Source organism: Filicampus tigris, chromosome 6 (assembly GCF_054856515.1).
Source record: "Filicampus tigris isolate MCC_2025a chromosome 6, RoL_Ftig_1.0, whole genome shotgun sequence".
Taxonomy (NCBI): domain Eukaryota; kingdom Metazoa; phylum Chordata; class Actinopteri; order Syngnathiformes; family Syngnathidae; genus Filicampus; species Filicampus tigris.
Window position 1 is genome coordinate 27957055 of NC_141222.1, and position 26631 is coordinate 27983685.

The window sequence follows — 26631 nt, forward strand, 5'->3', positions numbered from 1 at the left end:
TATGTGATTTATGTATTTTATTTACTGTATGTATATCTTTTAACACATAACATGAACACCTCCCCTCCCCCCGTTTGCAGTGTCCGCGCAAGTAATCGTGTTTTAGCGATCCAGCCAGCCATCCCGTCTTGAAGATGGCGGCCGTGGTCAACTATTCGCCGCCGTGGTGGGTGAACCTGCTCCACCGCTTGCCTCATTTCAACTTGGACTTCCAGTTGGTCAGCAGCGACTTCCGGCCCGAAGACCCCGAGTATCAAAAGGTAATCACACGCCGCGCCTGGCTTCACCCCAACTGTTTTGGTTGACACAAATAAGGCTACACTCAAACATCAGCCCGAAAAGGAAGTAGCAAAATGTCGGCCAATCAGTGGACAGCAATGTGTTGAGCTCCGCCCATCATACAGCGCCTCCTCTCAAATAGATGCCCCACTTCAATAAAGTGGATCTCGAGGCATTAAAAGGCACCTTGGAAATTATTAGATTTTTTTTTTCTCTTTTTAAACAAATTGGAATGATTTTTTTTTTTTTTTTAAAGAAACACGGGTATTTCATTTCTTTTTTTTCGTTTAGGAAGCAAGTTCTTTTTTTTTTTTTAAAGGAAAATAAATGGAAACGTAAAACTATTTTATGTTTTTTTTTAAAAACAGAAATAAAACATTTTATTTTCACTGAACACGTTTTTTTCGGAAAGAGAATATTGATTATTTTTATAAAATAGGTATAAAAATTCAGAAAGAAACAATTGACTTATATTCGAGAATGTGAAATGTGATTTTTTTTCTTACACATTTTATCTTTTCAAGGAAAATTTTTTTTCCTCTTTTTGATAAAGAAAGTGTAACAATTTGTTTATCTTAAGAAACAATCAAGTGATTTTTTTTTTTTTAAGGAAAACAAATGTAAACAAAAGTATTTGTCTTCTAAAAAATGTGAATGTTTTTTCCAGAAAGATTTTAATTTTCACTGAACATGTTTTTTTTCCTTTTGGGAAAGTGAAATTGAAAGACTTTCAATTTTTTTGTTTATGAAAGAGGTAAACATGTTTTTCTTTTTAATTTTTTTTTTTTTTTAAGAAAGTGAAATGATTTTTGTTTTTAAAATGGCTAACCATTTTTCTTTAGCAAAACATCCCATTTACATATTTTTTTTTCGATATAGATTGTTTTTTCTTTTTAAGAAAGAAAACATGTCATCTTTGTTATTTTTAGGAAAGATGAAATATTTCAAGAATCAGGTAACTGTCTTATTTTGGGGGAAGAAAGAGAAAAAAAAGGTTTTCTTCTTTTCAAGAATATGTTCTTGATCTTATTTTCTTTTTAAGACCAAAAGAAATAATTTGAGGTAAAGATGCAGGCTTTAATAGATGGCATCCTAATGGACTCTGACATATGGTCACACCGCTTCCACGTTTAAAACATTTTTTTTGCTGTTGCTTTTGTCCTAAATCGCCATCATAGACGCCTGGCCTCTCTGCAGTTGAGTAAACGCACGTCCGAAGGTGACTTGCACTTGCAGCATTTGCGCTGACAGCGTGGGAAGGCGAAGCGCCGCCGCAGTTGTGAACAAAACAACGGGTGGGGGGCGGGGGTGGTGTGGTGTGGTGGTGGTCATGACAACGACAACGATGATGATGATGATGATGATGATGACGGTGGTGGTGGGAGACGAAGAGGAGGAAGAGGATAAAAAGGCTCGAGAGGCGCAGGCTTGATGAGCCGTGGGAGGCGCTTTTTCTTCTAAATGGCTACTTCCTGTGAGCCATTCACTGCTTAACTGAGGCTCTTTGTGTGTGTGTGTGTGCGAGCAGTGGAATTTTAAGTAGCACCCCCCCCCCCCCCCCCCCCCCCCCACACACACACACCCCAGTCGTTTAAAGTAGGGGTGTTAAACTCATTTTAGTTTAGGGACCACATTCACCCCAAATCGATCTCAAGCGAGCCGGACAAAAAATTTGCGGCCTAATAAGCTATAAATAACATTTTTTTTGGGGTGCTAATCATTCCATTTACATTTGGGAAAAAAACATTCACAGTTATTGATGATTATCTTGTTGCAAATTGTCTTGAGCAAACTGAAATTTCTTAACAGAAATGAGTGCACTTTTTACGACTATCCCTTTTACAAATGGTTTAAAATAACTGTTTCCATCCATCCATAAAAAAGAAAAAAAATCCTATAAAAGGGTTACACCAAACGTGAAGCTGTCCTTGGATAGTTTGGAAAAAAAACCACAATATTGCGGCTCCGACATGAACGCTGCCACCCAAATTTCACTGAAGCTGCCCCGACTGGGCCACCAGTACAAATTTCTTAAATTACTGTGATGAAATCAACACATTCTTGCTTTTTTCAATATGTACTATTTAATATTTTGATTTTTATCCACTTAAATTGATCAACCGTCTTTGCGGTTTTTACCCTCGCTCTACACATTCCAATTCCCTGACAAAGTATGTGCTAGGTACTCGTGCACATTTTGGCCTCTGAGACGGCTAAAAACAAGTGCATTTTGCGGCTTAACTTCTATTCCACAAACGCAAAATGAATCCGAATGCCGTGTTTCAACTAGTGGGCCTGCTGCGAACATATTCTTGAAAAAAAAAAAAAAAAAAAGGTTTGGGCTGACTTCCGCTTTAAGGTGTTATCCATCGCAAAAGGGTCGGATTTGGACCCCCGGCGGTCCGATTCTGACCCACGTGCCGTACGTTTGACCCCTCCCGATTTAACCTCTCGTATGTCATCCCATGTTGTTAGTCGCATGTTGTGTGCAGCATTTCTGTGTCAGTGCGTATTTAGCACTCAGCGTTCGTTTGAAGGGGTGAGGTCACAAACCTCCCTCAAGGCCTTTTGTGTGTGAGTCTAACTGTGTGTGTGTGTGTATGGGGGGAGGGGGAATATACAGTAGGGGTTCCATTCAGGGTGCAGTCATTAATTGCGGCTAGACGGGGGGAGGGGGGTGAGAGTGGGTGAGAATGACAAGAAGAAGGAGGTTGTTTTCGATGGAGGGAGGAGAGGTGTTTTTTTGTTGAAAAGAAAAGAACACTCTTCCACTTTTTCACAGCGAGGCTTCTTTAGATTGGATCGCTATATCTGTCCCGGAGGCTTTCATGCGTCCATCACACACACACACACACACACACAAACACGCGCACACACACAGTTGCAGGGAAAAATATGCCCACCCTTCGGCATAACCTGGTTTTGGGTCAACAGTGGCAGCCATTTTGGCTCAAACGGTAGCAAAAATGCGTTGTCGTCGAAATGCATACGTTAGCATCTTAACGCAAACAAGAGGCGGAAACAGCAATGTTTCAACGTCGCTCGTTCTCAACAACTCACTCGCGCACTTGCTACACACGTTTGTCCCAATTTTTTTCAGCGACTATTGGCAAAAGTGACCTGTCTGGCTGCCATTTTGTAACAAGCTTGGTTGAGACTCAATTGTTAGCTTCTTGATACAAACGTCCAAAACAGTGGCTACGTTTTTCTTTAATCGGATCAGAGTTTGGACTAAAAGTATGATCGGATGCACTGTTTTCACGGGCACTAAAAATGTTGATTTGATTAGGACTCGCGTGTTCATGCGTCACATTTTCGTTCGTAACAAATTATTTTGACATGACCAGATTGACCAAATATACTGGAAATAGCAGCAATAGTAGAAGAATTGAAGCCGTAGCGACTTCCATTGCAACAAAACATCACTCCGTCCCTTCCTACTTTAAATGATAGCATTATTTTGCCCAATTTTCCCGTTTTGTGCTGTTACGTGACGTTAACGCGTCGCACTGGAGCTGCAAATGTGCCAGTCGAGTCTTGCGCCTGCCATGTCTTGTGCTCGTTCTTCTTCTGCGCGCCAAAGACAGTTTGGTCTGAAGTTTCAGAATAAGCGTTTTCATTTGCGCCGATTTGGATTGTAAATCGACACAAACCGCCCCTCCGGTTCGGAATAAAATCTCGATCGGAATGGGCTTGATCGGGTCAGAACGGGGTGCGTACCTGAGGCATTTTCATTCCGATCAGGCTTTCAATCCGAATAAATGTGTCCATGTTAAACGTCGCCGTTGTTTCAACATCATTCTGGCTCGCCTCCAAAGTAGCGCACATACAGCACATTTGCCAAAATATCTTAGATCAACGATGGGACAAACGGACTTCTCTGGCTGCCATTTTGTGTCAAAAACATCAGCGGGATTTTGTCCACAAGTTTGGTTGACACTCAAACGGTAGCGTTTTCATGCTAAGGAAAGGGCCAAATGGCAGTATTGCCTACCAACTAGCGCGCCCACAAACACACATTTTCTGTCATTTGTTTGATTGACAATGGGGGCGAGCTGATCTTCTTGAGCGGCCATTTTGGCTCAAACGGTGGCGTGAAACCAAAATGACGTCATTTGGACTCGACTGATCAGTAGCGTGAATGATTTCTCACAGTGAGTACGAAAACAGATCCAGGAAAGATCAACGCGCGGCACTAGTTCTATAAATGCCAGCTGTTTTCAAATGTTCACTTGTACATGAATTCCTAGCCAATCACAATGTCCCATCGCTTTGTGAGCTATTTTTACAACAGGCCTACGGGCTACTCGTGGTGCTTGGAGGCTACCAGGTGCCTGCAGGGACCGCCGCGTTGGTCGACTGTGTTTTAGTGACTTAATGGCAGCCATTTTGGCTCAAACGGCGTTGGAAATTTGCTGACAAGCGGAGTTGACAGTCACATGGCTGTATCGTTGTGCTTCAAAAAAAACAAAAAAAAAAGGGCAAAGCAAGATTGTTGGAAGTAGTGCGCCAACTGAACTACAAGTTTGCGGAAATATCTTTGAATATGAACGGGTTTGTCAACAAGCTTAGTTGAGATGCAAATGGTTGCATTTTTCATGCTAAAAAAAAAAAAAACGGGGAAAATAACATAGTTAGGACTCGCATACTAACTAGCGCACTTATTCTTCGGCAAAACAAGCTCAGCAGAGACTCAAATGTTCGCATTTTCGTGCAAACAAGCGAGCAAAAGGACTCTGTTTCAAGATTGTTTTCTCTTAAGGGGGTAGCTGGCCTCCCGTCTCCGTGGCAGCCATTTTGGCTCATGCAATGACAGAAATACATTAAATGCAATCCTCTGTCTCGCTCGCTCAGGCGTTTTCTTTTTTTTTTTTTTTTCTTCCCTGGAAAGCTGAAATTGGAGATTGTATCCTGAGGTTCTGTCGGAGCCTCAGAATAGAACTGGTGTGCGCATATGTGTGTGTGTGTCTGTGTGTGTGTGTTTTTAGTGTACAACGATGGAACTGCATCGTCAGCTTTGCGGTAGCACAGCTGCAGAACATTACACAGGAGTCACGTGAGCCGTAATTACACACAAACTCCTCGACTTTGCCCTTTAATTGTCATTGGTGAGCGTTTTTGGAGGCGTTTGAACGCGCGGGGCATTCGGGTGCCCGTCTTGCTGACCGGCTCAGAGGCAAACCGGGGTGGGATGAACTGGAGGTCAGTGAACGCCTCGAGAAAAGGCCGGCGGTTGTTTGCCAGGCCCAAAGTCATCGTGGAACGCTGGCGGGTGCAAGGACGAGTCAGTGCAGTGGAAGCGATTGATCCTGTCAGTGCGCGCGCGCGCGCGCACGCACACACAGGTTTGGAAAGCACAGATTGAAAGTAGATCACAGTACAGTGGCTGACCGCTAAATCCCCTCCTCCACTCCGCAAGCCGATCTGGAGTGAAACACACGCACGCGCGCGCGCACGCACACACGCGTGCTCAGTGAGTGTGCTAATTACAAACTAATTGGTCCTCACTTAATCTGCGCTGACGCTTTGCCGGCTCCACGCTTAATCTCACGGCTGTCAAGTTGGATGCGCCAGTCTCTCTCTATTTTTTTTTAATCTTTTTTTTAAACTTTTCAAATGATTTTATATGGCACCGGCGAACTACAAGAACAGCAATTTTGGCTCCAACAGCGGATGAAATACGTCAACAGGCTTGGTTGTCTCAACGTTAACTTGCGCTATTTCGCCGACGATAATACAGTGAATTCGCACCGATTTGCAAATGTTGTCATTTTTGCATTTCACGATTCACAATTTGACCTATTCCTTTTTTTATTCTGTGGAATCGATCCTATTTGCATGTTTTGTGCTTATTCAATAATGCCTTAGTATGCCACCAAAGGTTTAGCCTGGGTTGTTGCTGGAGGTTATAGGAAATGTTCTTCGCATGTGCATGTACACACACTTGGTGTTTATGTGTGTGTTTTTTTTGTTGTTTTTTTTTCCAACCAAGCCTTTGCTGAAAAGATTTGACAGAAATCAAGAATTCGAAACAGCCCACCAATTGCACACAGACAAGCAACATTACGTTGCGTCATTCTCAATGAAATGAACATATTTGCTTGACCGTGACGGTGCAAATGTATTGTCAAAATCAACAATGGATGACATGAAATGCAGTCAAAATAGGTCAGAAGTATGGCATGTCATGTAAAAACATATAGTGAATAAGTATATATACTGTATGTACATACATTGACATGTATACATTATGATTGTATGTGAAGACGGGCATTGATCTCATTTAAAAAAAAAAAAAAAAAAAAAAAAAGACGTTCTTAAAATCGGCTAATTCTGTGTCCAAAAAGCATCGAGGCTATACAGCTGCATATCTGGCCATGAAAATGATCCGTTTGATGAGTTTTCTACTAGTGACGTTTAAATAAATAAATAAATGCAAAGTAGCTTTCTTAAAGTTTGATTTGCATGCAGTCTATAAAATATAAATAATCAAGTATAGTAAGAAACTGTGTAATATATTTACTCTCCATCATGTTCATAAATGTTTAACAATGTTTAAAATGTTATTTTCTTATCAAGCATAATAACATAATAACAAAAGAAAAAATGAAGTTCTATTATCAGTTACAATTTTGCTGCTTTTGCTGATTTTAGATTTTTGTTGAGGTACCGTTTCGGTATCGGTATGGAGGTATTTTATGCAGGTATAGTATCAAAGTCAACATTTTGGTATCCTGACAACACTAGAGTGAAAACAACTTCGGGGCTCCGGATTGCCCCCGAACAGTTGACTTTTGCCCTTAAAATTTGAGACGCTGCGTGCAAGGGCGACCAATACATTTTCCATTGAAAAATAAAAAAGGAAGCTAAGTGCGCTCCATCACTAAATGGACATTTTGGTCCCATTGACAGCATGTCTGTGAACACCAGTCAAACATTTGACGCCGAACCCTGCTCACAAACAACCAGATGAATATGTGCAACCACGCTAAGTCGCCATTGAGCCGATGCGTAATACTCGTGCTTCTCGCATGTTACGCCGTTAAACCTTAACGTTGATTTCAAAGTCCTCAGGGGATCAAACAATGCATTAGCGCAGAATGCCTTTAGCGCAAGGTCAGTTGCGGTAAGCCTATAGATAATAGGCAAGGGATAAAGCCACCAGACTGGGAATCCACACCAGGCTTATCGCCCACACCTTCGATTCCGACCCGTCCTCCGCATGCAAAGGAAAAGCTAGCAGCCGATGATGTCAATGTTACGAGAAAGCGATAACGTCAGTCACGCAATTGCCGAACAGTGCGCCTCGCATTGGAAACAAATACGTCGTATACTGTTGACCTGCAAAACGTTCACGGTTTGGCAATTGCAAATTCACTCTTACGCACATTTTTTTTGTTTTTGTTTTTTTGCGGAATGTAGCCTCCCTCTGTCAGCAGAAAAACCCATCTAACTGCTTTTATATGACGTGCAATCATTTAAAAATATTTTTAAATTTTTCGTGGCAAAATATTGCCGCAGTGATTCTCAATGTGCGGTACCGAGTACCACGCTTAGCTCATCCCATCTCGTCGAGGTAACAGGCTAGGCAGCTAGTAGGTAGGCGGTTAATTTTCAATGTCAATTTTAAGCCGGGTATGTTTAGCAAAATGAGCGATAAATTTCATGTTGTCAACTCACTAACACAAGGAAAAAGCTAAAGCTAACAACCGAAAACATTTCAAAAGCTGTTCGTGACGGTCAAGAGCCAGTAGATGTCGTTAGCGTGCGTTTGAATTGCAGCCACCGTCAAAACAAATTAGGACTGCAACTAATGTTTAAAAAATTTTAAACTTTAAAAATGGATTCATCTGTCAATTATTATTATTATTTTTTTTTTTTTCATTCAAAAACATGACATTATTTCAAATTGATAGTTATAGAAAATGCACAAACATACTGATTATGTTTCAGTTACTGATTTGCTTGGTAACATGTCAGAAAATCGTCAAAATGGCTGGCCATTGTTTTCCAAGGTAAAGATTGATGTTTGCCAGTGTCTTATTTTGATTAAGTCGGCTTTCATTGAGGACTGGAGAAATCAGAGAACATGGGAATCTCAAATTCCTAAGATTTGGACAATTAAAGTTAAACAAGATGGTAAAACGATTAATCAGTTATCAAAATAGTTTTTCTTAATCGATTAGTTTTCAATGAATCGATTAATTGTTAAACCTCTCAAACAAATGAAGCAGAATTTTGTGTTAAGGGAATGCCAAATGTTCCACTTCAGTCCTGTAGAAGTTGTTTGTGTTTGTTTCAAAAAATGTTTCTGCCGTCTGAGGAATGCTAGTGCTAAAATCAATGCTAACAGCCCAGCAATAAAGGGCGGGACAAAATATCACAATAGCCTGCTGGAAGGCAGTCTTGGAGGAATCACTTATTTTGTTATCTGTGAAGGAAAGAACAATAAGAAAAACAAACACTTTCAAAGCTTGTTTGGTTTCAGGAAAACCAAATCAAATCCCCAAAGTGGGTGCGTGGGGGGAGGGGTTAAGCAAAGCTTGTTTTGATCATGTCATTGTCATTGGGGGAAAAAAATAGATTCAAATTGGAAAACAGATTTTTGGTGAATTTTTGTTTTCGTTGCAGTTTTATAACTTACAGGTGCAAAAAAAAAAAAAACATTCTTTGTAAACTTTCTGACTTTTCCTGTGGGAATGGGGCTAAAATCATCTGCTAAGGTTTGTGCGCTTTTTCTTCTATGCAGATCGAAACTAACCACGTCCTATGTTGTGCAATGTGTGCGTATGTTGAGCCCAGTGAATTCCTGGCAGGATAACGAGGTCATGAGGAGTCTTGTTTAGGGGGGCTGTTTTGGTGACGATCCAAAATGGAGTCCTGAGAACGTTCCGGCTCTTTTTGTCTGCTGGAGTAGCGGAAGCATTCTGGAAGCGCGCAGTGTTCTCTGCGTGTTCCTGCCTCACAACGACTTTTCCAGACCGTCCCAGGGGAACGCAGGGTGAAGTGTGTGTGTGTGTGTGTGTGGGGGGGGGGGGGGGGGGGGGGTGCGTGCGTGCGCGCGTGTGTTTGTGTGTGTTGGCAGACCAGCCAGAGATGGATGGATCTAGGTAGATGCTGAATGTCCAACATTATTGCACACTGTCCAGAAGGACTTATCTCACCGGCAGTGGAGTCGTGATGTACATTAAATGAATAGCGAAGGGTATAAATGAAGTATACTGAGTGTCTTTTTTTGGTCTCCCGCCTCCTCCGCCTACCGCCACCTGCTCCCTGGTTTACACATGAAAGCTTTTATCGGATTGCGCCGCGTATCTGGTCCAGTCCCGTCTTGTGGTTTTGGCTCCCTGCGTGGCGGCGTGCATCTTTTTCATGGCGTGCTAGTGTGCTAGCGTCACGGCTACGCGGGCAAAACCCGTACTCTCGACTGCTTTCGCGTCAGCCCCTTTCTGTTCCGTTGGCCACGCTTTAAAGCGGGCACACTGTGGAAAATTGACCTTTTTTTCCCCCCCAGTTCCCTCACATATTTGTAGTTTGGTATTGTCAAATTTCCCAATTCTTTAGCGGGAACCTATCCTCCATTATTTGCCCAAAAATCACGTATTTGCTGTTTTTGTGCTGATAAAGATATTGTTTTGCTTTTCTACCAACGTATGGCGTTCCATAGGGTTCAATTTTGGGGCCCCTGCTGTTTTCATTGTTCATTTGTTGCTCCTGGCTTGCCCCTGGCTTCCATTTTAAGAAAGCATGGTCTTTCCTTTCAATGCTAGTTGTATTGGGTTGTGTTGGTGGCATCTTTGAACTGAGCGGAGGAGCTTCAATTAGTAGTCAGGCCACGGCCTTGTCTAAGAGAAAAAGTTCTTGGCGGCCATCTTGTGGCATCTATAGGCAATTCCAATTTGGGGGGTGGTTGTCAATTGTCTGTGGCTGTTTTAAGAAACAAAACAAAAAAAAAACATTTCAATACATATTAAAATCTTCAGCAGCGAGCATACAGCAGCTCGCTGTCGGGTGGCTAGCATGGGAGGCTAATCCAGTCAGCTGCGTCTTTACTCTGTGTCTGATTACTTACTTGTTTTGTGTTGCATTATTATTATTTTAAAATTTGATTGGTTTTTTTTAGGGATATCCAGTGGCAAGCATATGGCAGCTAACGGCTGTTGGCTAGTGTGGGAAGCTAACATAGCAGTGTTTGTTTTTACCAGATCTGGGCATTTAACAAAAAATTTGCGGTCCGTTTATCGCCTTCCACCGACAGCTGCGGTACCCTTCCGCCGTCCGTTTACCCGCCATCGCCACCGGCTGCCGTTAGCGTTTCCGACTACCAACTTCAATGCACGAAACAAATGTTTTCAAATTCCACAAACTACCAATTCCCTAACCCCCCACACCCCCGTTCTGTTCGGAATAACATAACGTTATTCAAATGTGCCATTCAGTTAATGAGAGCGCAACCTTGTGAGCGGAGCGCGCTGAGCCACGCAAGCGCGACGCATTCAGCAAGAACGACTAAACATCGGCAAATAAAATGTTGAAGTGTTTTTTTTTTTAAAAATCATTTCATTCTCGATAGGCAAACATGGCTTTGGCTAGCGCAGTAAGCTAACAGCTGTCTGTGTCTTTCATTTTAAAAATGTCCAGTGGCAATTGCAAGCATAAGGCAGCTAACTGGTCAGCGGCTAGCACTAGAAGCTAACTCTGTGCCCGCCTGGCCAATTCATGGTTGTTTGCTCGTGTCTTCCCAGTCGGTGCTGCTGCTGGGCTCGGTGGCTCTGTTGTGCTTGGGCCTGGACCTCCTGTTCCTCCTCTTTTACTCCTTCTGGCTTTGCTGCCGCCGCCGCAAGAGCGACGAGTCGTCTTCGTCAGTGTCGGCGCACCACACGCACTCTCAGCAGCCCAGCGCCGACTGCTGCTGCACCGCCTGGTGCGTCATCATCGCCACTCTGGTGTGCAGGTGAGAGTTTGGGGGGCTATCTTGCATTCATCCCCGTTTGCCGTTTAACACTGTCAGACAGCAAAAAAAAAAAAAAAAAAGGTGTAAAAATGTAGCTGTACCCCGCTTCATTTTCCCCCTCCTCTTCCTCAGCTGCCCTTTCTTCATCGTCATCTCCTACTCCTGTCGTCGGTCGCTCTCTTCTATTTATTCTTCCGCTCTCCGTTTGGCCTCCCTCGCTGGCCTAGAAAGGTTGCCATGGCGACAGAAGCAGATTGGATGTAGAGAACAGAAGTGAATTTTACAGTCACGAGGAAAGCTGTGTATGTGTGTGTTGGCATGACTCAGTGATGATGAGTTCATTTTTTGCAGGTTTTAATATTTCATCATTTGCTAAAATATTGTGCGCGTGTGTACAAAATGAAGCGTGACGTCATACTGCTGCTGTTGTTGTTGTTGTTTTTGAACATAACTGTACCAGGTGTCTATCTCCGTTTTTTTTCTGCCGTTTTCAAAGGCAGAGCTGCACATCTTGCCAGCCGTTTTAGAACATTGTCGTGTTCAGGGACAATGCAAACAGCCACTGAATATATACGTCCGCAAAAGTAATTGAGTTAACAGGTAAGGCCCTTAAAGCGAAAGTCAAGCCAAACAAATTTTTGTCAAGAATATGTTCTATACAGGCCCACTGGTTGACACAAGGCATTATGGTAAATATTGTATTTCTGGAATAAGAGTTAATTCACCTGTTTTTAGCTATCTCTGGGGGCGGCCATGTTGTCACTGAAAATGACATCACAATTGCTCAGGGCTCAGGTTACGACCAATCGCGGCTCACCTGTTTTCTGAAAGCTGAGCAGTTGTGGTGTCATTTTCAGTCGACACAAGTGGCAAAATGGCCGCCGCCGGAGATGGACAAAAAGGGTGTGCGTTTTGCTGCTTAACCTCTATTCCCCAAATGCAAAATGAATCAGAATGCTGTGTTTCAACTAGTGGGCCTGCTGGGGACATATTCTTGAAAAAAAAATAGGTTTGGGTTGAGTTCCCCTTTAAGTATAGGGGAGGCCATATGTGATGTGGTGCCTTAACACATAGTAAATAAATACTATGCAAATGTCAATATAAGGGATGCAATGGTTGTCAAGACTTTTTTCTTTGTCAACTTTTACCTGTAGAGAGGGTATGGCATCAATTTGGGGGTACGGCGTTAAGTAATGGAGAGGATCTGTAGGATGCAGCGCCACGATACATGGCAAACGCAATGGGGAGTTCAGTTTACGCCCTCAATGCATATTGCGGCCGATGGCCTTTGTATTTACCGGTAACTCTCGCGCGTCTGTCGTCTGTTAGGGGCCAAGGCCTTCATTAATGGGCAGACCTTATTCGATGCGGTAACAAAAGTCATGATAAATACTTTGTCCGTTTTAAAATAAAGTCCCGCTGCTCATCGATGTGGTGTTTATTTACTCAGAGACCCCTAGTGGGCAACCTCTGTTATTATTTTCCCCCCTATCATGTGCATTTGGGGTGCGGCGTTTATTTAATCTCGTGGATAAGGCACTTGTCAGTGAATGAGGAGTGCTTCCTGCCAGACCATAAATGGACGTTTGTATGGCTTGCTCGAGACAAAGAGTGGCGCGATGATGAAGTGCGCGCGTGAAACCACATTAAGAAGATCATAAAAAAAACATTTCATCCCATAACTACAATCGATGTTGCTGCCCGCTTCCTTCTTGTTTCTGTCTGCAGATGAGGATTTATGTCATAGCTGCGTACACACACACACACACACACACACACACCCGCGCACAGATAATGCAGCATGCGTGTGTGAACAATCTGGCCTACAATGAATTTCCTTTGACAGTAGTCGTAAATTTTCCTTGGCGCGGGAGTGACTGAATGTGAGAGAGAGTGAGCGATTACATGAGAAGCGGCGAGAGTGACTGAGTGTGTGAGTTTGGGCGTGCGAGTCAATGAGAGTGTATGCGAGTGTGAATGATGGCGTGAGAGTTCCCACTAGTTGAGACACGGCATTCTGATGAGTATTGCGTTTGTGGAATATGAGTTAAGCCGCAAAATCCAGCCATTTTTAGCCATCTCAGGGGGCGGCCATTTCGTCACTTCTGTCGACTGAAAATGACATCACAACTGCTCAGGTATCGACCAATCACGGCTCAGCTTCAGAAAACCGGTCGGCCGTGATTGTCATTTTCAGTCGACAGAAGTGACAAAATGGCCGCCCCCAGAGATGGGCTAAAAATGGCTGGATTAACTCTTATTCCACAAACGCAATATTCGTCAGAATGCCTTGTTTCAACTAGTGGGCTTGCATAAAACATATTCTTGACAAAAATATGTTTGGCTTGACTTCCCCTTCAAGTACGACTCTGCATGAGTGACTGTGGCTAAGTGAGAGCAAGCGTTTGTGTATAAATGAGAGCGTGTGCGCGTGTGTACTAGGGATGGACCGATTATCAGCCGGGCCGATTATTGGCACCAATATTTGGCTTTTTGACGAATATTGGCATCTGCCTTTTTTTAAAATCTCATGGCCGATAATAAATCAATTTAAAACTGTGTAAATCAAAACAAAAATAGGTGAAAGTTGAACATTTCTGTCATTTTGAAATGTTCTTTTACTGTAGAAAACTACATGGAGCTATTGTTTAAGTTTTCATTTAACTTTGTAAGACATGCTGACAACCCCGGGTGCTCCCTGAACTTTTTGGTAGAATTTTATAACAGATGTATAGTGTCCAAAAATTCTTGTAATAATGGTTTCTTTCAAATTCTTACGATTTTGATGCCAATATTCTCATTTTTACTGAAAATGAATATCGGCTCCAAATATCGGTGATCGGCCTCCTTGACGACTAATAATCGGCATCGGTATCGGCTCTGAAAAAAGCATATCGTCTATCTCTAGTGTGTCCACTAGTCTGCCCGTGATTGGTCTGATGAAGGAATGGACGAGATTGCAGCCAGGACTGTTGATTTGCGTTTGTTTTCCTTCAGCGCTGGCATCGCTGTCGGCTTCTACGGGAACGGCGAGTCCAGCGACGGCGCCAGTCGGCTGGCCTACTCCCTGCGCCACGCCAACCGCACCGTGTCGGGCATTGAGAAACTGGTGAGGGGGGGACCAAAGAAAAAGCAAAAAACTTGAAATAAATATCGCCGTGGTAACATAATGCGCTGCTGGGGCATTTGAGTGATTCTTTTGCGTGCCACTAGAGGGAGCCGTAGCACATGTTGAGAATGAGACGTATGGCGCATACGTCGTCTCGTTTGCCATGTCGTCGCAGGTGTGGGACAACGCTTTGGCGCTGAACCAGACGGTGGAGGAGAACCTGGCCCAGCTGGAGACAGCCTACCAGGAGCAGACGGACTACGTGTCCATCGTCCAGAAGCTGCAGGGACAGTTGGACGAGCTGCTCAAGCTCCTGGTGGACGTCCCCTTCTGGTCCAACACGGCCGTGTCTCTGGAGGACCTGGCCCGCCAAACCGAGGCCTTCGACTTCTACAGGTCACAGTCGGCAACGGGCGCTGGAAGCCTGTCGTTATCGTTAGGAATTGTGGCTCAACAACGTGTTGCTCTGCAGCTCTCAAGTTCTCATTTATACCGATTACAAGCATCTTGAAAATAGTCACAATATTCCGGACTTCTTGGCTCCCCGTTTTTCCCAAAATGTCACTCTTTGCCGCCATAACATTTCCAAATTATTTTACATATTACCTTTCACATTTCCCTTCTGATTCACAAAATTGGAAATATTATTATTATTAATTTTTTTTTTTGTATTCCCCAAAATGTCATTTTTTTTAGGTTGCAACCAATCATGGCTCACCTTCAGAAATCAGGTAAGCCGTGATTGGTCGTGCCTAAGCCCCGAGCAACTGTGACGTCATTTTCAGTCGATAGAAGTGACAAAATGGCCGCCTCCTTGACGTGGACAAAAACAGCCGGCTTTTACTGCTTAAAAAAAGAGGAAGCGATTCTGATAAATATTGCGTTTGTGGAATAAGTGTTAATCCACAGTTTTTTAGCCATCTCTGGGGGCGGCCATTATGTCTTCTGTCGACTGAATATGACATCACAACTGCTCACAACAACCAATCACGGCTCAGATTCAGAAAACAGGTCAGCCTGATTGGTGATTGGTCGTCGTGAGCGACTGTGATGTCATTTTCTGTCCATAGAAGACAAAATGGCCGCCCCAGAGATGGGTAAAAACGAGTGGATTAACTGTGTTCCACAAACGCAATGTTTATCATAAATGCCTCGTTTCAACTAGTGGGCTTGCATAGAACATATTCTTGGAAAAAAAATACGTTTGGCCTGACTTCCGCTTCAACTCCTGCAATATTCCTCAGAATGCCATGTTTAGACTAGTCGAGGTGCACAGGACATATTCTGTCTTGCAAAGGAGTTTGGGTGGTTGACTTCTTCTTTAAGTTGAACATTTTTTGGGTTGAAATGAATGTCGAGCATGGCAGTTCAAAATGTGGTTGTTGTTGTAGTTATTCTTCTTGCTAGTTGTCGTCAATAATGTGTGCTTGCAGGTGGTTGGGCTACCTTGGCCTGCTGTTGTTTGACGTCCTCATTTGCCTCCTGGTTCTCTTTGGACTCATTCGGAATTCCAGAGGAACTCTCATCGGGTACGCGTCGCCGCATTGAAAGTCCACCCGCAGATATTTGGTTTTTTTTTTTGGTGGGGGCGGGAATCTTATTTTCGTCCTAAACACGCGCGATGGCAAATTTCAGTAACGGCCTTGTTGTTTGTGACGGTCCGCAGCGTGTGCCTGCTGGGCGTGCTGACGCTCGTCATCAGCTGGGCGTCTCTGGGCCTGGAACTGGCGGTGGCTGCGGTAAGCCCGTCGCCACGGCAACGCGGCCGAGCCGCCGCCCGGCTCCGCCGTGATGTAACCTCCTTGTGTTTGCGCGCGCAGTCGGCCAGCGACTTCTGCGACTCTCCCGACGCGTACGTCGCCCGCGCCACCAAGGAGAACGCCGTCATCAATCAAGGTAGCGCCAAGCCGTCCGTCCGTCCGTCCGTCGGGCCGGGCCGGGCAAACGTCCAAGCGCGTTTGAGGCTGCGCTCGCGCACCGCCCGCACGCCACCGTGGCTTGCCCTAATGGCGCAAATCCAATATTTTATTTACTTCGAAGCCTTTTATGACATCATGTGATATTTCTTAACGACGACATATTGCATTAAGTTTACATTTGCTGCGCTCCATTTTTAGCTTGCCTCCCCTGTTTCCCCCTCGGCTCCTCTTGTCTTAATGAGATCTGTTGTCTCTCACTTGTTTCCGCTCTGGCTGACTGTGCGCGGTGCAGATGTTTCCTCTGCAACTGCACACACACGCGCACACACACACACACTTTTAGACCAACACACTAAGAGTCACACACGTACCAGAAGTGGGTAGTAATGAATACGTTTTGGGAAATTTTCTACTTCTAGGAGTAGTTTTAAATCACTATACTTTATACTTTTACTCGAGTAGATTTGTGAAGAAGAAACTGTACTCTTACTCCGCTACATTAGCCTACATTCAACACGTTACTTAAATCCCTCTCTCTGTCTCTGTCTCTGTCTCTGTCTCTGTCTCCGTCTCCGTCTCTCTGTCTATATAAATTGTAGTTCCTCTTTACAGAATGTGAAGTGACTCGCCTCCCAGTCACAGTCCTTTTACGGTATGAGTAGGGAAAGGATTGTTCCACCTAATTCATGTTGGTGTTTTCGTTATCAGATATCCTGCAGTATTACCTGAAGTGCAGCCCAGGACAAGTCAACCCCTTCCAGCAGGTAGCCACACAATTTCACATTTCAAACGAAATAGATACAGTGGAGCCGCCGCCGTTTGCGGGCAATGTCGACCTGCCAAGCCCACACATAGCGATTAGAGTTTGATGCCCAATGAAATGCATTGGACTGGGGGGAAAAAACAAAACAAAAAAAAAACGTTTTCTTTTTGTAAACACCCCAAGAATGTTGATAAACCTGGAATACACATTTTCTATGAAATACGTGAGATTGCTCGCACAAAAACAACCCCCAAAAATACAGAAAAAAAAAAAATAACATGAATAAGTGAATCTGCGGTTGCCAACCTGCAAGCTTGCGGGGGCCCCACTCACTGTACATGAAATACAAAAGTGCAGAAAGTCACCGTCACCACCTGATGAATTTGGCAAATAAATGTTTACATTAGACAGTACCGCGTTCCAAACATAAATAAACCTTAAGAACATGTTTAGTATATCTACACCCAAAATGGTTCTGTCAGTTGCTTCCTGATTTTTGACAACCTTTTCTGTAAACAGGAAAGTGCACCGTGTAAAGATGAGAAGGGATTTTACCACAGAATGGCCACAAGAGGGCTCCAAAAACAACAGACAACACCACTTAGCAGGAACCAGTTATCAAACGATATAAGCGTGTAGAGGATTATATCGTACTTTATTTTGTATCGACAATAAATATCGTTATATTGCACGGCTCTAATTACACCACGTGATTTCTTAGTTTGTTTCATTTTCAGTCAACATGCAAAAAAGTTATTCTCACAGAGTAAGAATTTTGAGGCAAAAATGAATATTCATTCTTCACCGTATTAAACATGCCATGTTGTCCTGAACGTGCGTGTGCAGAGGCTGTCGGGGAGTCACAAAGCGTTGGTGGAGATGCAGGACGACGTGTCGGAGCTTTTGCGATCGGCCACGCGGGAATACGCCAACACCAAGGTTTGTGTATGTGCGCGCGCGTTAGCTATCCAGGGTTCCCACGCACGTAGGCGAGGTTAGCAAATGACAAATTTATCCCCATGTTACTTACTTTCCTCTTGTCAAATTAGGACGGCTTTCTGAATTGTTATATAATAATGTTTTTGTTTTTTTTATGGTCCCGCTTGATTTTTCTTTTAATGTTGGTTTTTAAAATCAGGATGTTTTTCTTTCATGTTGATACTTTGAAAGTAGTTTTCCCCTCATTATTACTTTGGCCCCATGAATTCACAACTTAAGTCTTGTTAATGTCCATTTTCTTGCACATGCTATCACAAAAATGATCACTTTATTCCAAAAGGTTAAACACGTTTTTCTTTGTCATTTCTAAAATTACAACGATGCTTTTTCCCATCATTTTCTTTTCATAAATTTAAGACATATAATTGTGAATTTTTTTTCTCTACCACATTATTAGTTTCTCCGCATAAAATTTTGACTTTCTTCCTGTGTATTTTCCTTTAATGAAATTATTTTGGTAAAATTCCGAAAAAAATAAATAAATATTGAAATCATTTTTTTTCCTTAATGCTTTATTTTCATAAATGTATGCCTTTGTTGCAAATAGTTTCCCAGTTACCTGTATTCTGTCTCTCATATATAAGTTTTTTGGGGTTGGGAATTTAAGACCTTATCTCATAAAATTTATTTTTTCCCCTCATTATTTTTTTCTTGTGAATTCTAGCCCAATTACAAAGACCTTCATTTCCTAAAATGATGGCTTAAGTCTTGTTAAATTTACACATATTTTCCTCTTGTTAACTCTATTCTATTTTTTTTTTTTTAAGTACCGCAATAGTACATTTCTCTCATATTATTTCTTGCTGTAAAATTCTGTTGTTTTTTTTTTTCCTCATAAAAATTCCGACTGGATTCACATAAGGTTTTGACTTGATGCCTAAAAAGAAAAGAAAATGTTATCGTGACTTTCTTCTCCTAACATGAGCACTTTGTCGCTGACTTGTGTGTGGCGTTCAGGCGAGTCTGGATCAGATCCAGTCGGTGCTGAACTCCACGGAGGTGGGCCTGCACCAACTGACGGCTCTGGTGGACTGTCGCAGCCTGCACATGGTGAGTGGTCGCCGTCTCGCCCGTGTACCCGGATGTATGGCCCAACTGATCGTTTTTATCAGCTGATATTAGGCCTTTTCAAAATAATGAAATTTAGCAGACCTTTTGAAAGGCGTGCATTCTTAACTTTCTCATGAAACGGTAAATGCTGTTGGGTGTAAGTCGACGATGCAATAGTGCGACATGAGAGCCCAAAAAGAAACGATTTCAAAACCAGATCAAAATGATTTTCACTTTGAAGCAAACCTTTCTGCAGTGTGCTATGAATAAATGGATATTTCACTCAGACCTTTGTTGGCAAGAAATTGTTGAATGTCGTGGTACGTCATTGTTTCATATTGGAGCTCACGACTCAAGTCCCCAAAATATTTTGAAATGACCGTATTTTCCGGACTATAAGCCGCTACTTTTTTCCTAGGTTTTGAACCATGCGGCTCAGATAAAGGTGCGGCTATTCTGTGGATTTGTCTTCCACCGCTAGGGGCGCTTTAACCGTAATTACAATACAAGACAACACAATAGCCATGAACAGGATGTGACTGCAGGTGGAGGAGTTCAACAGGTGAGGGCGCTATGCACTAGGTTATGAATTAGGTGGTATGCGCAAGTAGAGCTGACAAACTGGAGTGGCAGCGGGCACTGAAATGAAGATAAGTACTTTATTTTCTGTTCTCTTTTAATCAGCAAAGCTGCTGCCGTGTTGAAAGGCACTGTGAGGAAAGAATCTGTTCAGGTACATACATGTACATTTACAGATCAAAATACATCTGTAAATGCAGTAAATATGAAATTTGTCAGCATAGATAGGTGCGGCTTATCTTTTATTTTTATTTTTTTCATTATTTAAAAAAAAAAAATACAGTGGGTGCGGCTTATAGTCCAGAAAATACGGTCATTATTTTTACACCCGAACAGCATCACTACCTTCATACAAAGATCAGCAGTTGAAAAACTGGTACAAATGACCAATTATACGTCGAAAATGAACCCTGAATGGTGAACAATGGCCGTCATGGTACATGTTATATGCCAGAATCACGTGGACACCACAACGTATTAGCTTTTCGCTTTGCAAAATACGAAATGCTTGCAGCGGAACTGTGCGCCTTTCAAATCTTGCTGACTCGCGCGCAAGAATACACTGGAAAAAAATGGTGCATGCAACTAATGTGAAAAATTGTATTGATCTATTTTATTGTATACGTGTTACCAATAAAACTGCACACAGCAGTCATCATAGAGTAAATGAGTTTTTTTTTTTTTTTAAATGTTAAAGCAACACTGTGCCATATGTCAGTTTTTGTTGATTATGGCGGCACCATGTGGACAAAAGCGGTAGTGTTTTGACAAAAGTCAACCACATTTCCCATGCGTGCCAGGCCAGAGCGTACTGTCGTGAAATCCTGAGCCGTCCTTATAGCGAAAGGAGGAAGTGACGTATGCCGTAAAGCCATTCGGGACATTTGTATTTTTTTGGTGTGCCAGCCAGGATTGCTCCCATCCTCCTCAAAGTTGCCTTGTGCCAGTAAAAACGATTCAGACCCGCTCAGGGCATGAAGTCCCGTTCAACTACTGTACTTGTAAGTCAATGTTTCATCAAAAGAGTTGTGAAAAAATTGGATTAAGGTCGATTTCTTGCCCAGTGCTGCTTTAACATTACAACGTATTTTTCAGTGAGCACGTTAAAAAAAACGTGGTTTCAACTTACTAAAGTTGTTCCAGTGAAAGTATGCATTGCGTTGTGGTAGTAAATCGTCAGAGGCGAAGCGCCTCATGGACACAGAACAGCGTTGACGTCATATTTTCTGCCGACGTGTTGTCACATAACGGAGGGCGCGGGACTCCATTAAACCGTATTGTGTTGCATCGTCATTTACCAGTTTATTGGTAACAACAGTTTTTGAAACCGATGAATTTCAGAGCTCTTAGTTGCGTGGTCGCGATGGCTAAATCGGTTTTGTTTCCCTCATTTAATTTTTGGAATCAGGACTACGTGCAGGCCCTGACGGGCTTGTGCTACGACGGCGTGGAGGGCGTCATCTACCTGGTGCTCTTCTCCTTCGTCACGGCCCTCATGTTCTCCTCCATCGTCTGCAGCGTGCCGCACACCTGGCCCGGCAAGAGGTAACGCGAGCGCATGCACGCGCGCGGGCCTGGAAACACGCGCGCACATACACGCATCCGTGTGATGAATGCATATGCTAACAGCTAACATGCTACTAACTACCAATGCGGGGTTTCCTCAACTTCTCTTGGCTGAAATGAGAATTTGGGCTCTGTCTCGTAAAATGACGACAAGGTAGCGCGACTTGCGACACACGTTACTTATTTCTTGTAAAATGATGACTTAATTGTGACTTCACCACAAGTAACTTCAAATAAATGACTTCCTTTAACTTCCATTCGTTCCTCGAAAATGATGACATTGTGCTTATGTTAATTTCTTGGAATAAACTTTCGACCCGTAAAATTCCGACGTTATTCTGACAAAATGACGTCTTTTCCTCATACCGTCGCTAAACGCGTATGGCCAATTTTGGAATTTTAAAAATTGTTCACGTTACTGCAACGTCGGCGATGCAGAAACATCATTCATGTAAAAATAAGACAAATGAATTTTTTCCCCCTTAAAATGATCTGCATACTATTACAACTTTAAGAAAGTACAATTAAAATGACAAAATGACATCATACTTGTAGAACAATTTTTTTTTTTTTGTTTCCCTAGAGATTGTCTAACTGTATGTATGTATGTAGTATGACGCTAGCAGTATTACGACTTGACAGTTACGACATTCTTGCAAAATCAATATTTTATTGGAGGTTTTTTCTCCTTGTAAAATTATCCGCATACTATGACAGCTTGGTTCGCAAGGAAGTACAACTTCAGTCTTGCAAGAACATTTTTTTTTAAATGATATGAATAATGTACATTTTTTTTAAACTTCCGTCCTGTAAAATGATCTTTATGTTTATATAATGATTTTTTATTTTTATTATTTATGATTGTCATATTACTTTATTCTGAGAAAATTATTCCCCTTCATATTTCAATTGAATTCTCCCCCCCAAAAAAAATCTTTTTTCTTGAGCACAGATTTACATCTAGGCTAGTCGTATTCCAACGTCAGTCCCTTTGCAAAGATTGTAATATGCACTACATGTCGCCACTGAGTTTGGGAAGCCCTGCTGCACAAAGGGATTGTTGTTAGGAGGCTTGAGGAGTCTTTGCATGTTGTCCTTGGGCGCTGTGTCTCACTGCATCATCCATCTTCAGCCTTGATTCTTTCCACGTTGACTTTTCTGTACCAGCGTCAGCACCAGATTGTGTTTTATTAGCACCCACCCCCCAATGTCCCCCACTTCTTCCTCCTTCTGTTGCTTCCTTCCCTCCTTCTTTCCTTCCTTCCGGCTTTTCCTCGTCCTCCTCCTCCTCCTCCTCCTTCCTCTCCTTCCCCACAACGAACGTCCTGCTTTGGAAAAGCTCGGGGCTTGGACGTATTGCATACGGAGGACGTTTTAATAACCTTATGGTCACGTAAAAGACACAGCCGTGGGGAGGAAATACACACAGGATAGATTCCATGTTGTTAGCAGCGATGCTAATTGAGCCACTGAGACAACAGCAGAGTGGGCTAACTACATTTTTTTTTTTTCCACGCCATTTTGCAGGAGTGTGATTGAAAGATTTATGGATGAAATCAAATCTGTGTGGTTTATACATCTTGTTGATCAAGATTGCGTGTACATTTTCCTCAGATTTTTGAATTTTTTTCCAAATATAATAATTTTGCACTTAGCCCATATTGTATATTAATAATGATTTACTATTATCATCGTGAGTTTCATAAGGTGCATCCCAATCATTATCATCTAGGTTGCCTGAAAGACAACAAAGTTTTTAGTGCAATCATGGGCCAAACATCATCCAAATCAGTCGGTATTTGATGAAAAATAATCAGTAACGTTCACTTATACTAACAGGCAGATGAACTGCACCCAAAGGTGATGCCTTGTTTAATGGGCGTGGCCATCTTGGCAGTGATAGTTGGTCCAGTGTTGCTCTGAGTCAGGAAAAGTCTCGAGTGGGACTGCCCTCTGTGTCGAAATTAGAACTAATTGTTGATTTTGACCAGTGTTCATCTGAAAGATATGCCGACACTCTGCACTTAACCCCCCTCCAAAAAAAATACAAAAATGGAGTTAGCAAACTCTACTTTTCACTGGCTCAATTTAGAAAAGGGAATATAACAAAAGGTGCTGTGTTGCTTTTTGACGCAACCTCATCTCATCATAATACTGAGGCTGGAGGAGAGGAACATCGCCACCTGGTGGTCAGTCAGGGCGACAACTTCCTCTGTGCACTTTTGGCGGCTGAAATAAGGAAAGTCCAAATGAAATTATTTGAACATGTAACGGAACATCCAATGTTGAACACTGGCTCTCCCCCGTGATATTGTCCATCTTTGATGTATTCAGATTTCTTTCTCTTAATATTATGTGTTCATTCTTGTAAAATGTAACTTTTTAAAACTAGTAAATTGGAAAAATTAATTGCTGTAACATTTCAGCTTCATTCTCGTAAAAATATTTGATTGTAAAATGCAAAATTTGTGGAACTAAATAAGATCTGCTTTGTCGAGATTAAGATTTTACATAATTTTCCACGTAATTATAAAACTGTAATGTTCTGAAATAAATTCCACGTGATAGTGCAACTTTATACCTTTCATGTTTCGACATAATCATCGTAAATTATTTTTCTTTAAAATGTATTCAGTTTTCCTAATATTTTTTTTTCCTCTTCATATAAAAAAAATGCAGTCAATCAGACTCAGATTTGATCACATTTTTAACCTCATTGTATGATGTCTTTATTTTTGTAAATTTGCAACCTTGTTACCGTAATATCTTGCCAAAATGTACAACTTTATTTATTTCCATAGTTCAACCTAATTATCCTTAAATTAAGCTTCTTTTTCTTGTAATATTAAAGGCAAGCAAGCTTAGTTTTTCCGTATTCAAATTTTGAAAGAGTTCATTTGAGTTTTTTCCCCCCACAAAATACAATTTTACACCCTGAATACAAAGTTGGTTTGCATGTTGTAAAAAAAATTGTGTCTTGTCATGCAATTAATTTGTTTTAGAACATTTCCCCCCCATTAACTGCATAGGCAACATTTAAAGTGAAAATGTAAAAATCTTAGCGCTTCATTATAAACGTAATAAAACATTGAAGCGGTCTTTATGTCTTAACACACCAAATTGAGACTGTTCCTTTGCAAAATGTCAAAGTAAAAGCACATGCACCAAAAAATGTCAAACATTTTTTAACGCCTGCTGAACTGAACTGTTTGACGGTTCCAGATCCACCGTCCAAATCAGCACCAACCTCACTTTAATTTCCTTATTCCCTTCACGGCTGCTATACATTTTTGTCTGAAAATGGTTTGTGTGCCATCCTCCAACAAGCTCATATTATCATTATTATTATTATTATTATTATTATTACTATCATCGCCATATTTGTATTATTATTATTATTATTATTATTATTTGCTTTAAGTTCCATGGAGCACTGCCAAGACAGCAGGGAGGGACAAAAGGCTGCATGTCCACCGATTGGCTGCATGTTTTCCGAATGACAGCGTTAGCATTAGCGTTAGCATCGCGATGCTCTGCCGCTTTCCGCAGGCATGTTAGCCACGAGCTAAGTAGACCTCACCCCTCTCCTCTTCTGCTGTTTGTTTACAATCTGTTGTCTTCCCCCCCTCACCACCAATACCCCCCACCCTACCCGCCGCTCCCTAATGCCCCCCCCACCCCCTCAAAAGGACGGATGAGGAGGACGGAGAGGACGAGTCGGGCGCGTCGCGGGGCGGCGGCGGCGTTCACGATAACCTGTACCGCGTTCACATGCCCAGTCTCTACAGCTGCGGCTCCAGCTACGGTAGCGAAGCTAGCCTGCCCGCCACCGCCCACACCGTCAGCAATGCCCCCGTCACTGAATACATGTGAGTTAGCGCACCACGCTAGCTAAGGGCTAGCTAGCACCAGCCTGTCTTAAGTTAGCATAGGCAAGAGTAACATCAAGTAGTAACAATTTAAAAAAAAAGGCCTTTCCATCAAGTATGCTACACGGCGTTAGGGTATGGCGTTTTTTATTAACGCTACGGAAATAATGGATCTGTCAAGTTCCACTTTTTGACCTCCAATACTGGCGCCATCCGCGGTGATAGTGCACAATTAATAACAGATCCGTATGGTGCCACTGTTTGGTACCCTCTGCAGTGTAGAGTTCTACTATTTGGTACCAGTCGCTTTAGTCCAAGGGTACCAAAGTAACCGATCTACAGAGTACCACCTTTTGGTACCCTACATTCACACTGGTGGGCTAGCAAAAATCAATTAAAAAATGTCGGTTGACTGCCTCTTTCTGCTATCTTATGGTCGGGAACCCAAAATGAAAAAAACAACTGATATCCCTATTACCAAGTTCTGGTACCCAACATCTGCAGTGATGGGGTGCCAAAATCTTTTATACCCACCATAAGGGTGCCTTTCATAGTGATACAGTACCAAAATAATGGCCCACTTGTTGGAACACAACATTCTGCTGCCTGCCGCGGTGGTAGGGTATCAAAAATAATTGATTTGTAGAGTTCCACTCTTGGTAGCCAATATTCAGAACATCAAAACAAAAAATAACTGATTTGATGAGTACCGCTTTTTGGCTTCTAACATTGGGGTGCCATCTGCAGTGGTAGGGCAAAAAAAATCAGATCTTTGGGTACGCTTTATTTAGGTGGCACCTGCAAGTGTGAGTGTACCACTTTTTGGCGACCAACATCAGGGTGCCATCCGCCAAAATAGCTGATCAAAAGAGTACCATTTTTTTTTGGAGTGCCCTAAATTAAGTTTGCCAGCCGCAGTTGTATTTTAGAGTCCATATTTTCGCCACCCAATATCTGTAGTGGTAGGGCAACAAAATATCTGATCTGTAGAGTGCCACTTTTCGGCATCCAACATCTGGATGCCATCCTCAGTGCTCACACAGACACTTTTGAGCACCCTACGTTCTCAGTATTAGGGCATCAAAAATATGTGGCGTACCACTTTGTGGCTCCCTACATCCACAATGATATGGATCCAAGAGAACTCATCTGAAGACTTTTTGCTACCCTGAATTCGAGTGTACCAAAAAGACTCGTCTGAAGCGAACAACTTTTCGGCACTCTACATTGGCATACCAACCCCAGTGGCGAAGTACCAAAATAACGCGAGACCACATTTGGGCACCCTACATTGGGGTACCAGCCACTGCAATAGAGTACCACTTTTCATCACCCAATATTTGGGGTCCTACATTCAATTGAATAGTGCCAAAATAAATGATCTGTCGTGCACCACATTCCGGCATCCTGATAGAGGATACCGTCGGTAGTGGTAGGGTAAAAAAAAAAAAATGGCGTTGTTGAGTACCAATTGTAGGTACCCTAAATTGGAGCGCGAACGAGCCACAGTGGTCGGGCACCAAAGTAACGTAACTACGTCTTAT

General features: G+C 42.5%; 1 protein-coding gene across 1 annotated transcript in view; it reads left to right on the top strand.

Annotated features, from left to right (window-relative positions):
• Window positions 1–26631, top strand: part of ttyh3b (tweety family member 3b) — a 33349-nt gene that overhangs the window by 1931 nt on the left and 4787 nt on the right. The window contains exons 2-13 of the mRNA XM_086033109.1: window positions 81–260; window positions 11025–11233; window positions 14231–14342; window positions 14518–14738; window positions 15776–15871; window positions 16009–16081; window positions 16163–16238; window positions 16970–17025; window positions 17871–17963; window positions 18981–19073; window positions 21061–21197; window positions 24908–25087. Coding sequence (XP_085889235.1) covers window positions 135–260; window positions 11025–11233; window positions 14231–14342; window positions 14518–14738; window positions 15776–15871; window positions 16009–16081; window positions 16163–16238; window positions 16970–17025; window positions 17871–17963; window positions 18981–19073; window positions 21061–21197; window positions 24908–25087 — 1472 coding nt within the window. The 5' untranslated portion in view covers window positions 81–134. The remainder of the gene's footprint in view (window positions 1–80; window positions 261–11024; window positions 11234–14230; window positions 14343–14517; window positions 14739–15775; window positions 15872–16008; window positions 16082–16162; window positions 16239–16969; window positions 17026–17870; window positions 17964–18980; window positions 19074–21060; window positions 21198–24907; window positions 25088–26631) is intronic.